The sequence below is a fragment of the Buceros rhinoceros genome, unplaced genomic scaffold (genome assembly GCF_000710305.1).
Source record: "Buceros rhinoceros silvestris isolate BGI_N320 unplaced genomic scaffold, ASM71030v1 scaffold22774, whole genome shotgun sequence".
Lineage (NCBI taxonomy): Eukaryota > Metazoa > Chordata > Aves > Bucerotiformes > Bucerotidae > Buceros > Buceros rhinoceros.
The window spans coordinates 1-13,825 of record NW_010409188.1 but is presented as its reverse complement, the minus strand read 5'-3'; the positions used below and the strand labels follow the sequence as shown (position 1 = coordinate 13,825).

At 49.8% G+C, this 13,825-nt stretch overlaps 2 protein-coding genes across 2 annotated transcripts in view; one reads left to right on the top strand and one right to left on the bottom strand.

Annotated features, from left to right (window-relative positions):
* Window positions 1-2,292, top strand: part of MAGI3 (membrane associated guanylate kinase, WW and PDZ domain containing 3) — a gene marked incomplete at its 5' end in the record, with an annotated part of 29,207 nt that extends 26,915 nt beyond the window's left edge. Inside the window, 3 exons of the mRNA XM_010135170.1 lie at window positions 195-333; window positions 1,518-1,607; window positions 2,022-2,292. Coding sequence (XP_010133472.1) covers window positions 195-333; window positions 1,518-1,567 — 189 coding nt within the window. The remainder of the gene's footprint in view (window positions 1-194; window positions 334-1,517; window positions 1,608-2,021) is intronic.
* Window positions 2,293-6,140: 3,848 nt separating this feature from the next.
* PHTF1 (putative homeodomain transcription factor 1) lies at window positions 6,141-13,650 on the bottom strand (the record flags this gene model as incomplete). Its single annotated transcript, XM_010135169.1, is given in 15 exon segments — window positions 6,141-6,161; window positions 6,562-6,687; window positions 7,328-7,423; window positions 7,517-7,672; window positions 7,964-8,050; window positions 8,224-8,355; window positions 8,936-9,208; window positions 9,607-9,735; window positions 10,107-10,316; window positions 10,816-10,893; window positions 10,973-11,146; window positions 11,266-11,425; window positions 12,199-12,321; window positions 13,074-13,233; window positions 13,461-13,650. Coding segments are annotated over 15 exon segments (2,115 nt in total), but the record flags the coding sequence as incomplete, so codon positions are not given.
* Window positions 13,651-13,825: the final 175 nt, after the last annotated feature.

Sequence of the window (13,825 nt, the reverse complement as noted above, 5' to 3'; positions counted from 1 at the left end):
CTTTGACCCACCAGAGCGTCTCGTTCGGCCCATCGGCAGCCGTAGAACTGTGTTGCTGTTGCCAAGTGGATTTTAGCATGAGAGGAAAAATAGAAGCATCTGCCTCTGTGGGTTTTTTTTTCTTCCTAAATTAAAGATTAGTTTAGGGTGTCAGAGATTCACAGAGACTAACCTGGTTGTTCTCTTCTTGTCAGGTTGGTGACCAAATCGTAGAAATTAATGGAGAACCCACCCAAGGAATCACTCACACGCGAGCCATTGAGCTGATTCAGGCTGGAGGGAATAAAGTGTTGCTGCTGCTGAGACCAGGGACTGGCTTGATACCAGATCATGGTACGTCCCCTCGAGTGCTGTCCCATGTCAAGGGTCCCAGGCGGTGGAGTCCTGTCCGAGGCGGCCGCTTTGGGGCTTGCTCACTGCCATAGAGAGTGGTTCCCGTTCCGGTAGCTCTGCAGGCCTTGTATTTGTTTTATGATATAAGGAGCGTTTTTGGTAAAATTCCACGTGGCAAGTCCCTGGGGATGCTGCCCTGGCTGAAATTATGCCTGTTTGGAATTGAAATAAGTTCCTCAGCTCTGCCCAAACTAATCAAGTTTTCCTGTACAAATGTGATGATTAACACTGATTACCTTTTAATTTAAAATTCTCTATGATACAGTACTTGGTTCAAAGTGCCTTGCTAAGAATATAATTTCTGTACCTGTTTGCCTTCTAAATTATGGGATGCTTTGTTTTTCAAAGCTGAACCTTCAGGAGAGACACAGCTTTGCTCTTGGAGCAGACTCTGCTTGTTCAGATGCTTTGCAGGAGCTCTGAGTTCAGGCAAAGCACAGAACTGGGGATGCACTCTGGCTTAGGAAGTGCTCCAGAAGTGCAAATCTAAGGCTGAGGAAAAAGCAGTGTGGGTGAGAATCTCTCCCTGTTCCACCCTGCACAGACAGTAAAATCAGAGACTTAGTGCGTGGCACGGAACAGCCCATCTGCAAGCTGCAGGGCAGCTCCTGCGTCATCCTGCTGGATTCCCGGCTGGCTGTATTTGTCTCGCCATGAATTACCTTGTTGTTAAGGGTTAAGTAGTCTTCCTTGCGTTCTGATGAGCTTGATGAGGTTCTTTTTAAAATCAGTTTTTCCAGGCTAGGAGAGCGGAGGCACCTCTGCCCCTCTCTGTGCCATCAGGTGTTTTAAGGTGGTGTAAGCTCGTTCTGCACCATGGGGGCTGCACAGTCATTATCTGGAATCGCTCCTGGGCCTTTGGTCACAGAAAGCTCCTGAGTCTGAGGTAGAAACACAGAATCATAGAAGAGTCTGAAGGAACCTCTGGAGCCCATCTAGTTCAGCCCCCTGCCCAAAGTGGAGCCGAGAGCGGGCTGAACCTAGCTGAGATCAGCGATGGTGCAGAGGGAAGGGTGGTGTTGCCTCTTGTCCTGCTGTTGATCAGACATTCCTGATGGAAATCTTGCTTGCTGTTCTCTGTGATTTTGGTATGTAGTTCTGGGCTTTTTCTCTTCCTCCTTCAGGTTTGGCTCCTTCCAGTCTGTGTCCCTACGTGAAACCTGAGCAACACTAAGGGCTTTCCGTGCTTTTCTTGGTTTTTCCTTAAAGACTTGGTAAATCTGCATGTCTTGTGTTTCATCTCTTCCTATTATTAAAGTGCAAAGCTATGAATATCCTCAACTTTTCACTGTGCTCAGTTGTCTTTTAGCCTAACAGTTCCAGTTTATTTTTTCTTACGTTAAACAATGTAGGGCAGGCACTAAAGCTGTGCTGGTACAAGGCGGCAGCGGTCCCACAGAGATCACGCCGGCGTTTTAAGCCCAAGTCTCTTTCCAAAGTCTCATCCTTACGATGATGTAGAATGATGCAATGACACCCTTTGAGAGCAGGCCACCACGTAACCTTTTGAAACTGGAGCTTTCATGTAACACTCAGGAAGTTCAGTAGTCTGCACGTTTCTGAAATATTTAGTACTTTATTTTTCTTTTTTTAGTCATTCAGTCAAATCTCTCACTGTTTGCTTGCAGGTGATTGGGATAGTTATAATCCATCTTCGTCAAATGTAATATATGAAGAACAGTCACCATTATCTTCATCTTCACATTCCGCTTCCCCATCTCAAGTGTGTTACTTACCAGTACCAGGAGAAGCGTTAATGAGAGTTCAGCTGTCTGAGAAACTGGAACGAGCAGAGAACACTGTGCCTGAAAAGAGAAGCACTTTAACTGAAAACCAGTCTGAGGCGAAGCCTCAGTCTTCTCCTCGGAGAAATAAGAGCAGATGGGAATGTCCCTCCAGAGACAGATCTGCAAGTCCAGAAAAGTTATTGAGTGCTGAGGGACACCCTCGCACGGGACTCCACAGCCCCAGAAAAGGGGATCCTGAAAAAACCTACGTCAGTCTCTCCCATAAATCTGACAGTTCCAGAAGGAGTGAGAGTAAACTCCCAGAATCAGGGATGAACAACAGTCACAAAAAAGAGCCTTCAAGTGGAAGCCAGGGAGGGTCCACCAGCCCCCAGAAGCACCTCGGTCAGCAAGGACACATGGAAACAGTGGACAGGCTGCGAGAACATGAAGATGGAACAACTAGTGGCGATAGGACTGAGCAGTCGAAAGGTGGAAATGGTAGAACAGGAGCCGATAGGAAAGACGTGAAGCAGAAAACCTCTGGAAGGATGGAAGGGTGGTCTCCAGAGTGGCGATGTGCGGCACTTGGCGGGAATAATCTCCCATTCAGTGACTCCAGCAGAAACACATCTGAAAATGAAAAAATAAAGAAGTCAAGCTCTGGAGGGCCAAGTTCCAGCAGGTTGAAAACTTCCAGCCTTTCCAACATTCCACTGCTTTCCACGGAGAAACAAAGGTGGCTGGAAACACAGGAGACTGTTCTGCTGAACAGACAACACGGAGAGAGACACGCGGAGCTGCCCCATGAAACCAAAGATGACGGACTTTCCAAATCTGAGAACAGTTCTCCAGTCAAGAAAACACCGATAACTCCTGGACCTTGGAGGGTACCAAGCGCATGTAAAGTCACCCACACAGCCGCTGTGGCTGAAGAACGGGTTTGACTGACGCTGTTTTTAGAACACGTTTTAATGAAGTTTCTAGTAACAGTCATTTGAAAGCGTTGGCTCTTTTCACAAAGTTGTAGGTTTTTTTTCAGAAACTGGTTAGAGCGTGGAAAGAAGTATTTGATTTGTTCTTAAATTATCTAAGCTGCATGAAGGACCTTTTGGATTGCTTCCACCAACTGCCCCATAGCTGCTGTCCCTGTGTCCTCTGGAAGGTGGTTCTGCTGCTCCCAGCACTGCACTGCTGCGGCTTTCCCAGATAATGTCGTGAGTGTCTGAATGAAATTATTTAACGCCTGGATTGCCGATGTGGCCATGACTCGCTCCTTGTTCGTGTGCCAAGTTATCTACTGTACCCAGTCCCTCCCGTGTATCCCAGTCCCGGAAAGGCCAGGCTGTGTCTGAAACGGGTGTTTTCTCAAGAGCATGTTGCATGTTTACGTCAGGAGATCCCCGTGTTCTCACTGGGTCCGTAAGGCGATGGGTGAGTTGGTCCTGTCAGTTCTGGGGCAGCAGATGAGCCACTGATGCTGCTTAATTGATGTTTTTCTATAAGTTTTGAACCTAATACAAAACCGTGTAGATAAAACTCACGTTGGCTGTAATCAATGTTCTGTAATTTTGCTTTTTCTGCACACAGTGAAATTGCTGTATTGTCTTGAGTGTCGCAAACGTTGTCTGGAAAGAGGATGTTCTGAGTTCTGTTCATAATGTCATCCCGAATGAGCGCTGCACGCACCTGCTGTCGGCCCCCTCGGGGTGCTGTGTGCTGAACTCCCAGCTCCCATCAGTTGGTGCTCATGAGGAATCGTGGGTTTTTTCCCCTCTGTAGAGAGAACAACTGCCATCACAGCTGCTTACAGAAGTTCCTGCCTGGCTCTGTTTGAAGTCTCCTCTGTTTTACTTGGAATGTGTGACTGCAGAACAGGACCATACACAGGGAACATGAGACTTAGTGGCTCGAGTTGGGGCTAGAACATGTACTTCAGAAGAGGGATGGTACCACCAGAATCTACTGCCCTGTCAGTCCTGCAGTGCAAGGACAGCAGACACTGAAGGGGTTTATTTCAGTCCTAGTGACGATGTGATGGTGTTGTGTTTTTAATGACTGCAGAACAGAGTGGCAAAAGCAGCCCTTGGTCCAGTTGGCAGAAGGAGAAAGATGTGCGGAAGGTTGAGCTTTACTTACTCATGTTAAAATTCAAACTAATATGATTTGCTGTTTGAATGAGTGATTATCTGGTTTTGGCTCTGAAACATTTCGTATCTTTAAAGCTCAGCGAAGCAGCAGCGAGTTGAATTCTTCGGCAGGACCAATGACCCCTCAAACAGCTTTTTAAACTTTCAACAGCTTTGCAGCACATCTGAGCTGTGCTGTGCTGCTCAGTGTGGGGTGAGCCGCGGAGAGCTGTTGTGCAGCACAACAGGCACAAGCACCCCCTGGAGCGCAGGGAGGGGGAGACTATTCTGTGCTTGGAAGCAGCCCCTGTAGATATGACCCCTGTCTGCAACGAGAGTCTGTCTGTGTTGAGTGTCTGCACTTGCCTGAACCCCTGAGTACAGTCACGGTGTTTAAGGCAGAGAGGGATTAGCACCACTGAAGTGATTCCTGGTCACCAACTACCCCTGTATATTTTCTGTATGTTAACATGACCTGATTTCATGTCTGTCCTCTGTGTGATTTCTCCTCCCATAGAACTCAGCTCTGTACTAACTGTATGGGATGACTTAGCAATGTGGCCTTGGAAGGCAAAGCAACATAGGGCTGTCCTGGGTGTAAATGTTTATATACTGTACAGCACCTTTATACCTAACTCTGAGGTTCTGACTAGAGAGAGACCTGTAAATGGCTCATTATTTTTTATATAGATATTAAAAAGAAACTCCCATTCATGGCTGTTGGTTCTGCGCTGTATGAAAGAGATTCTTTGTGGGCTGGCTGCGTGTGGTCCTCGAGCGCCCCAGCCTGTGCCCCGCACACCCGTGACTCTTCTAGAAAAAAAAGGCAGTTTAGTGCTGGAACTTTCCTTGACTCCCTGTTCGACACAGGTATTACAAAAATCATCATAGAAACAGTTGTTAATGATGAAATACTTGTACTGTAGGTTTATTTGTACATTTTGATATATAAAACTGTCATCTCCTTTTACATCATCTTTCAACTTCTCCTTGTACAGAAAACAGCTGTAAACAATTTACTACCAAAAATTCTTATGACTTCCTCACCCTTCTGTGAAAGAATGAAGCTATGACATGTTCCTCAGTTTTTGCTTTTTTTCATTACTAATAAATAGAAGCGAGCAGCATCCATTAAGGAAAATCTACATTTAGCAAATGCCTTTAGGACATTTCCTCTCCTCTCCCCTTTCTAGACATTGATGAGGTTGTGGTGAGGCTCCCCCGGGCTTCCCTTCCCCAGGGCTCGGGGTAAGGCACTGGTGCTGAGGGGAGCTGCAGCACTTCAGGAACTACAGTTTTCACATGTTCATTGTTTATGCACAGAAGATCCAACATACACTGCTGCCAGTGCAACAAAATTCGCCTTGTGCAGACTAAATTTCACACCTTGCAGGAGTTCAGCAGCATCCCAAGCTGTTAACAGCACAAACACTTCAGAGAAATGCATCAATGTGTGTTCCCAGCCTCAGCTGGGCTCTGAGATACACAAAGTGAACCCTTCCAGTGTAGCTCCAGAGCGCTCTGGGAAAGGCTGATGCTCGCTCAAAGAGGGGCGTGACTCCTCCCAGGACACAGCTTGTACAGGAACAAGCTCCTGCAGCCGTCACCACATCCCTCCTGTCCGAGCTCACCCACAGCTGCTGGCAGGCGATTCCTTTCACTGCCAGTGCCAGCTCCTGGCTTTCGCTGGGTGCCGGCTGCCTCCACAGAGCAGACCACTTCAGTCTGTGCCTTGAGGAACAGTAAAGCAGGAGAGCTGACACATGCACTGAGCATCCGTTTAAAAAACGACAATGGCAGATCCCTGCAGCTTGCGAGCACCTCTGCTTTCTGCCCAAGCTCATGGTCATCTGCTGTGGTGGGGCAGGCTGAACACTGACGTGTCATCAGGTCACGGTTTAATTTTCCACAACTGAAAAGAGAAGCAGAGGGAGGGGGTGTCTGGAAGCATTTCATCTGCAGGTAAGACTCTGCCTCCTTTGCCCATCCTGCCCTGAATGCTCTGCTCAGTAGGATCCACCCTCTCCAAGAGCTGCAGGAGGACTCTGTCTCCCTTTTCAAGGGAAAGAACCCAGGATTCTGACTAAGGGCTTTAGGTGAGCACCAGAGACCTGAGCAGCCCTTTAAGTCAGTCCTATCCTTCCCCCCAAAAGCAGCTCAGGGAGACAGAGCCACTCAGCAGGGTCTGGTCTCTGCCCCCCAAGTAGAGGAGCTCAACTCAACCCCCAGCCTTTCTGCTTGGGGGGAAGAACATGTCACAGCAGTGACCCCTCCACGTGTTCCCTGTGGGTGCGTGGGGGCCTGGCACTTACTCGGATGTTGAATCCCAGAAGATCACTGATGACCCCTGAGACAGCAGAGAGTATTACCACGCGGGTTATGTTGTAGATTAATGGATTCATGGTCAGTCCGTACAGCCGAAATGGAGTATCTAATTCCTGAGGGGAACGGGGGAAAGTCCATTAGCATTCATCCACAGCTGAAGCCATCATTAATCCTCTGGTTTTCAGCCTGCTGCCAGCTCTCTGGCAGACTCTGCTGAGCCTGCACTGCCTCCCTCGCCTCAAACTTATGTACAGAAATGCCCGCTCTGTTTCAGGCCTCCCAGCTCGGAGGTGCTCCGGCAGCCACACCGAGTCTGGGAAGTCTGCACAACAAGAGCTTGACCCAGGCTGTGGACCGTGTCTGGACTCACTCCTGTGACTCTGACTGTGCTCACTCTTTTCTAAATACCTGCTCTGCTGCTGCCACCGCACTTGAACATCGCAGCTGCTGAAGGAAGACGCAATACACACGGTACAGAGGTGTTGCTGCATCCAAACCAGCCACTCATGGTGATCACAGGCTGTAGTAAGCTGCTACCAATCCAATGTTGGCAGTACTAATGAACCACACAGTCTTGCATGGCTCAGTCATCTCAGGCCATGGCTGTAGAAGCACAGAACAGCTGCCTCTGGAGCACTAACATCCCCCATGACGAGACCAGAGAAATGGGGAGAGCAAAGATAGGCAGTCACTGGCATTAGTCCCTGCTCCCTGGAAACGCAGCAGCTCCACGTTCCTGGGAGACGATCTTACCTTCAGCAGCTTTGTAGACAGTTTCAAAACATTGTTCACTAGCGAGAGCTGTTCCTTCTTGTTTGGCTTCTTCTCCATCTTCAGGTATAAGTTTATCTGTGACAGACGCAGGTATTGGAGCTGGTTTGAAATACAATTACACCCAAACAGGCCACAAAGCCCCAGGCAGGACAAGCAAAACAGTAGTACCTGCTCGGTGAGCAAGATGGAAATGTTGCTGTATTTCTTGTTGGTTTCAGAGCCCAAAGATGCCAGACGCAGTAAAAAGAGGAGAAGTGCTGCCTCCCAGATGAGGAATTCCCAGTTGTAAGCTGCACTCAGAAATGTTTTGTGGCCCTTAAGAACCTGCATTGAAAAAAAAAAGCTCCAATATCAGTAACAAGTCACACGCCTGTTCTCATGTCCTGAAATTGTCCTGGTGATTATAAACCCCTGGCTTTCCTCTGCAAACACAGAATGAAGATGTACTACCAGCTACACCTTACAAAGCCTTGAGAAAAGTGAAAGATGCTCCCTACTTTGGCTTTGCAGACAAACAGCTACAGTTGAAGCACGTTGTGGGTTGGCAAAAGAAAGCCCCCCAGTTGTTTGGGGGTTTTCCCTGTACTCTTTAAAAACCAAAAGTTAACATCTCACCTGGGCGCAGCATATAAAAGCAATGGAAAGAGCCAGTAAAAAGATGGACGATACCACCACGTCCACAGACCGCTGAGGGCCGCGTCTCTGCAGAAACAAAGACACCAAGCTGGGTGCAGGTTTGGCTGTGCTGTCACCAGGAGCTGCTGGAACTGTTCCACGCTTCCAGCAGCGCTGCCCAAAGCACCCGGCAGCAGCGAGGTGAAGAAGGCGTGACTGGAGAGGTGGTTACACCTCCACAGGGATCAGCCAGGACTCACCTTCAGATAGGAGCGAAGGGACAGCCAGATCTTGATGTTTTCTACTTTCTTGAGTCTGAAGTGAGGAATGTCGTATTTCCTGGCTTTCCGAGCAGACGTAATGTGACTGAACAGCTTCGCAAACAAAAACCTCTGCAGATCAGAACCACAACCACACGCACAGGTGAGCCCAAAACAAGGCACTGCCTGGGACTGCACAGTGGTACCTGGCAGGAACCTCTCGGGTCAGCGAGGGTCACCTCGCATGTGGCAAAGGAAGAGCTGCTGCTGTGCGAGATGAGCCACAGCGGCTGACACCAGCCCGTGACCACACAGCACTAACAGCCACTGCCACAAAGCTCCTGCCTGCAGCCATGAGGTTGCTCACTGCGGTGCAGCCAGCCCCCCAGTGCCTGTCTGGGAGCACCCCAGCTCAGCAGCCTGTCTCCCTGCCCCGGCAGAAGTGCTCCCTCCTCGCAGAGCACCGCTCTGAGATGCTGAAAGGTCAGTTTTCCCTTGGGGGCCGGGTCAGAGTGGGGGGCAGGGGGCAGGAAGGGCACTCACAGGTTTAAGTTTGTCTGATGTGACTCCTCTACCTGAACTCCCTGGACATCTCACCAGCTCCACGCTTGTTCAGACACGCTCGTCTTGCCAGTCTCTTCTGACAGGCAGCATGGTTCAGTAGAACACCTGCCCCAGGGTTCAGGAAAGGCCACGGCACGCTCTAACCTACCTGCTTGTAGGTTCTCTCAGCAACACACATCATGAAGAAAAACATCCAGGTTAAGCAAAGCCTTTCAAGGAAGTTGATGGCAGACAGCACGATGACAGGGGTGCTAGCAGGTGCCCCGCAGAAGATGTGCAAAAGCTCCTTCAGGGAAAAGGAGCAGAGCTGCTCCAGGTTGTCTGTGCGGAAGAGCCTGTAGAGGAATGGCAGGAACGCTAATCCAATGGTGATGATGTTTCCCAGCATCTGATACCCCATGCCTTGCTGGTAGGCATTGACCTGGCAAGAGAACAGAACCAGGATGATTACCCAGGTCTCCACATCCAGGAAGAGGATGCTGCTGCTGCAGCAGCATTCACTCAGTCCAGCATTCAGTTTCCCTTTCCTTCCAAGAGCACAGCCTAAACCAATTCCACCCTTCAGTCCAAAGCGAGTCACTATATAACAAAACCACCACTGCAGACGCAGCCAGCAACAGCCGGCACGCACCAGCCTTCAGCAGGACCTCCCACAGGCTGGGTCAACCCAGTTTAAGCAAGAACATTTGGGACAACTGCATTTGCAGCTGAGTAGGGGCCAGTTTCACATCACACTTCCCATCCGCACGTACAGCGATTTTCAGGGGGTTTGGTGGCGGCTGTTTGCAGCGTGAGGGTGCGAAGTCATGCAGCCCTTACCCTGCTCATGATGATCCCGCTGATCTCCAGCACGGACATGTCCACCTTCTTACAGTCGTTCCCCTCCCAGATCAGGGCGCTCACTTTTGTGGATGCTGGGCTCGTGTTCTGCAGCCAAAACAAATGGTTCTGTAAAAGAGAAAAGAACGCGAGAGGCACATAATCCATTTCTGTCCCGTGTTAAACAATGCTTTGTCCTGGAAAGCCTTTAGACTGAGAGGGGGATTCCAAACGTGTCTCTGGGTGAAATACTTCGTTTTGGGATCAGCAGCAGTGCAGATGACACTGGTGGGGAGGAGGGAGTTACCACTGATACTATTTGGATCGCCCCAGGTTTCCATGCGATGACCAGACTGACAGAACGGGGTCACCTGGCATTAGGCTGCTCCCAGTATACCAGCGGGGTTCTGATGTCTCTGGCGTGTTATTTGGGCAGACGGGGAGAAGGGGGTGGGGGATCTTCCATCGTATTCTCAGCCTCTGGACGCAGATCAACAAACCTGCTGGAAAACATCTTCCTTCAGATCCCGCCTGGGGCCTCTGGCAGTTGTCTCCTCACTGTCACTGGTGCAGGATGAGCGGCACTCGGGGCCATGCAGCAGATCATCCCACAGCATGTCTTCTGTCTCGGAGTCATGGCGGGTGCTTTCCGAGTCTCTGCGGGTCACACTGCAGCTCCGGGAGCCCACGCTGATGCAGGACCTCGAGTCCTTCAAAGAGCAACAAAATTCACACAGCGCAGCCCCACACCCACGGGCAGAACCTCCTCCCCCCCAGCCACCAGTACACCAGGACCCTGGGGCAGCTGGGGCCTCCCAGTCACACCCACCTGGTGCAAACCGGCAAAGACAATGTTACTGGGTGATGGCTTTTGCAACCCGCATTCTACACGGCAAGCCAGAGGTAGTGTTAGTTCCCCACCTGCGTGCCCAACTTGACAAAATAAAAATTGACTGATTCATTCAAACACAAAAGTTTTCTGGCTTTTGCCTAATCTATTTTAAGAAGATTTCGTGCATCTTTTATAAATATAAAAATCTGTAAGTAAATATAATTTGATATTCATGTATTTTGTTTTCAGGTGGGGAAAGTGTTCAAGGGGCAAGAGAAAGTAATGATTATACATATAAATGCGTAACATATTGAATGAATTACATATAATTATACATATAAATGAATTTTAATATACGTATGAATTTCTGACCATACCTGGCTATACAGCGTGGATTCCAGTTCAGATTCCACAACACTATCAGAGTCCCTGGCTCCTTTCAGGGCTTGCTTGACCTGCCAAAACCAGAGGAAAACCCACTCATTACCCACAGCAAAAGCCAGGTGGACAACGGCACGAATTCGACACGAGTACCTGTGAGACAGCCTGGTTCAGAGACACGAGGGGTCTCTTCCTCTTCTCTTCATAGCTGTTGTCACTGGAAGCCCCTTCCACACTCTGGCGAAACAAGATCCCCTGTGCCACCGCTCCAGCATCCTCCTCACTGGAGAGCTCCTCAGAAACCCCGCCTCTGTTGGTGGAGTCATCCTAGAGATGCAGCACTCCAGGTTAACTTACAAAGCACCTCATACAAGTAGCAACAAAATTCTGGGCACACACAGAACACACTGAAATTTGTGACTTCAGGTGGACCCTTCCTACAGTACCTGATGGCTCTTTTCCCCGTCGGAAAGTTTATTTTTCTCTTTGAAGTGCAACAGCCTGTACTCAGATCTGGCAGGTCTGTGTCTCATGCCGTCGCTCACAGCACTCACACTGCTCTCTGTCTCAGTCCCTTTCTCAGCTACCAACTTCACTTTTCTAGCTCTGTGAGGGAAAATACAGTTAAATGCTTTAACATCAGAGAAAACTCTTTGAAGGAAACACTGGGGCCTCTTTTCACTGGCCACACAGGTATGACATTGAACCACAGAGCTAAGGGAACGCCTCCCCATCTTCTGCTGACTCTGGTGAGGAGACTCGTATCTGCTTCACTCTCACCAGACAGTTCTTTGGTAACTCTAATAGTGCCTTGAAACTTCTAGGCCAAGAGGGAAATGTATTATTATTTTGAAAAACAAGTAAGAGCAATTCATCAGAGTCCTCACCAAGAGACAGGACCTGTCAGCTGAAAACTCATCAAGAAACCCACCTGAGGAAACCCCAGGAGATGACAAGATACTGTCCCCAGCAATCCCCCTTTTCCTCCAGTCGCTGCTAGAGGAAGCGGGGTGGGGAGGCAGGGTGACTATCCAGGCAGCTCACACCCGAAGGCACAAGTGCGTCTGGAAACGGGGTGAAGCAGCAGCACGGTCTGAGCATACACACTCGGGAAAGGTCACGGATCTGACCAATAGAAACAAGCTCCAGCACTTCCTGCAGCTCACTGAACGCTCGGGTTCAGCTGCACTAAGCGTGGTCTTCTCGTAAGGACATAGTAAAATTCACGAGCAATCGCCCTCCCACAACACCAAGAGCACTTCTAGTTCACAAGAACCTGCCAGAGCTTGGGGACATCACTGACATCCTGTCTCCATTTGCCAGATACCGACCGGTCACAGCATCGTTACAAACACACCCACCCCCCGAGGGTCACCTACCTCCTGGGGAACAGCGTGCTGAACAAACTGCTAAGGACGGATGCGGATTCTGACTGCTCCTCTTTACTGCTTTTGTCAGGAGACCAGCTGTTCCCGTCGACACCCACAGACCTGCGTATCTTCCTGATTTTTAAAAAGAGGAGAATCAAATTCGCACAGCAAGCTGCTTTTATGGCTGTCTGAAAGTATCTGAATCAGACTGAACAGCTTTTTAGATGCTATTTGTCCTAAGTCACACAGACAGAATGCTCATTTCCAAACAAAATAAGCATTATCTGGATTGACAGAAGTTATGCCTGTACCCACGGGACATCAGTGAATCACTAGTACAGGGTGTGGACAGAATCCACGCGTAGAAATCTAATGGAGGCAAATGTCTCTCCACGTCCCCCATCCTGTGCTCAGACACATCAGTGTTTCCACGGCATCAGGCAGCAAACAGTCACTATCTCACAGAGGGCTCGTAACACCCCCCACACGCACAAACCACAGCAGCGAGTCCCCCGCAGCCACCTCTGCCAGCACTCCCCTTCCCCACACAGGGTCCGTGCCAAAGGGCACCGGGCTGGCTGCAAAGCCTCAGCACCGCCTTCCTGCGCGGAACCCCCTCCTCCGCCCACACCACCAAAGGGCCCTGGAAAGCTACATGGGAAAGAGAAGGTCCAAGCCACCACCGGCCCGGACCTGTCGCAGCCTGCTCAGTTCACAGCATTCATCTTGCTTACGGGGCGTTCACAGCAGGACAGAAAATACTCAGTTCCGCATTTATGGTTAAACCTTGTGTTTACATAAAAACAGAAGATGTTTACACATTAACTTCTCTGTGCGCAACCCCTCATGCGCTTTGATGGCCACAAGCCCAAGCCCCTGCCCACCTCCTGCGCCGGCTGAGCCCATTGCTGCCGGAGGGTCGGTGGATCTGGGTGGACACTATCTGACAGTGAACAGTTCCCATCAGCAGCATCAGGCACATCGGGCCCATGACTTCACTCGCGTTCACGACAGGCACCATGAAATACAGCACCACTGCTACAACTGGAAAAGAGGAAGCTGTATCAAACGCCAAGATTCGGAGCACAGCCTGGTTCTCATGTCTTGTTACTTTTACTCTGTTTCGTTATTCCTGCAAACACCAGCGGCACCCATCACACAACCGACACGGGTTTCAGACTGGATCCTCACACTTCAGGTTATGGACTACAGAACGATGTCACATTCCTGGCAGCAAAAGGACGGTGGCACAGACTGACACCACCCCTCACCTTGCATGACGTAGAGCACCAGGAGCCACATGAAGATGCGCTGGGAAGTGACCTGTATCCACCACTGGCTGAATAACGGAAAGAACACAACTCTCACAATTCCCTTCCGAGTCAGTGACGTCCAGGGGATTTCGGGCTTGGCTTTGGCAAAAGTAGAGCCTTGGAATTAGAGGAAAAACAAGTCCTTTATCTCAGATTACAAGAATTTCCTCACTTATTACTTCCTCCTTGGCCGAAAGCAAACCCTGCCAAGCTGCTGTGGTCCAGAAGGGTGACGGCAGCCCGGCTTCAGGCACCCGCCCAACCCTCGCAGCCCAAAGAGGCGCATCTAAGAGCGGCCTCCAGTCTCGCCTCAGCCCAGGCTG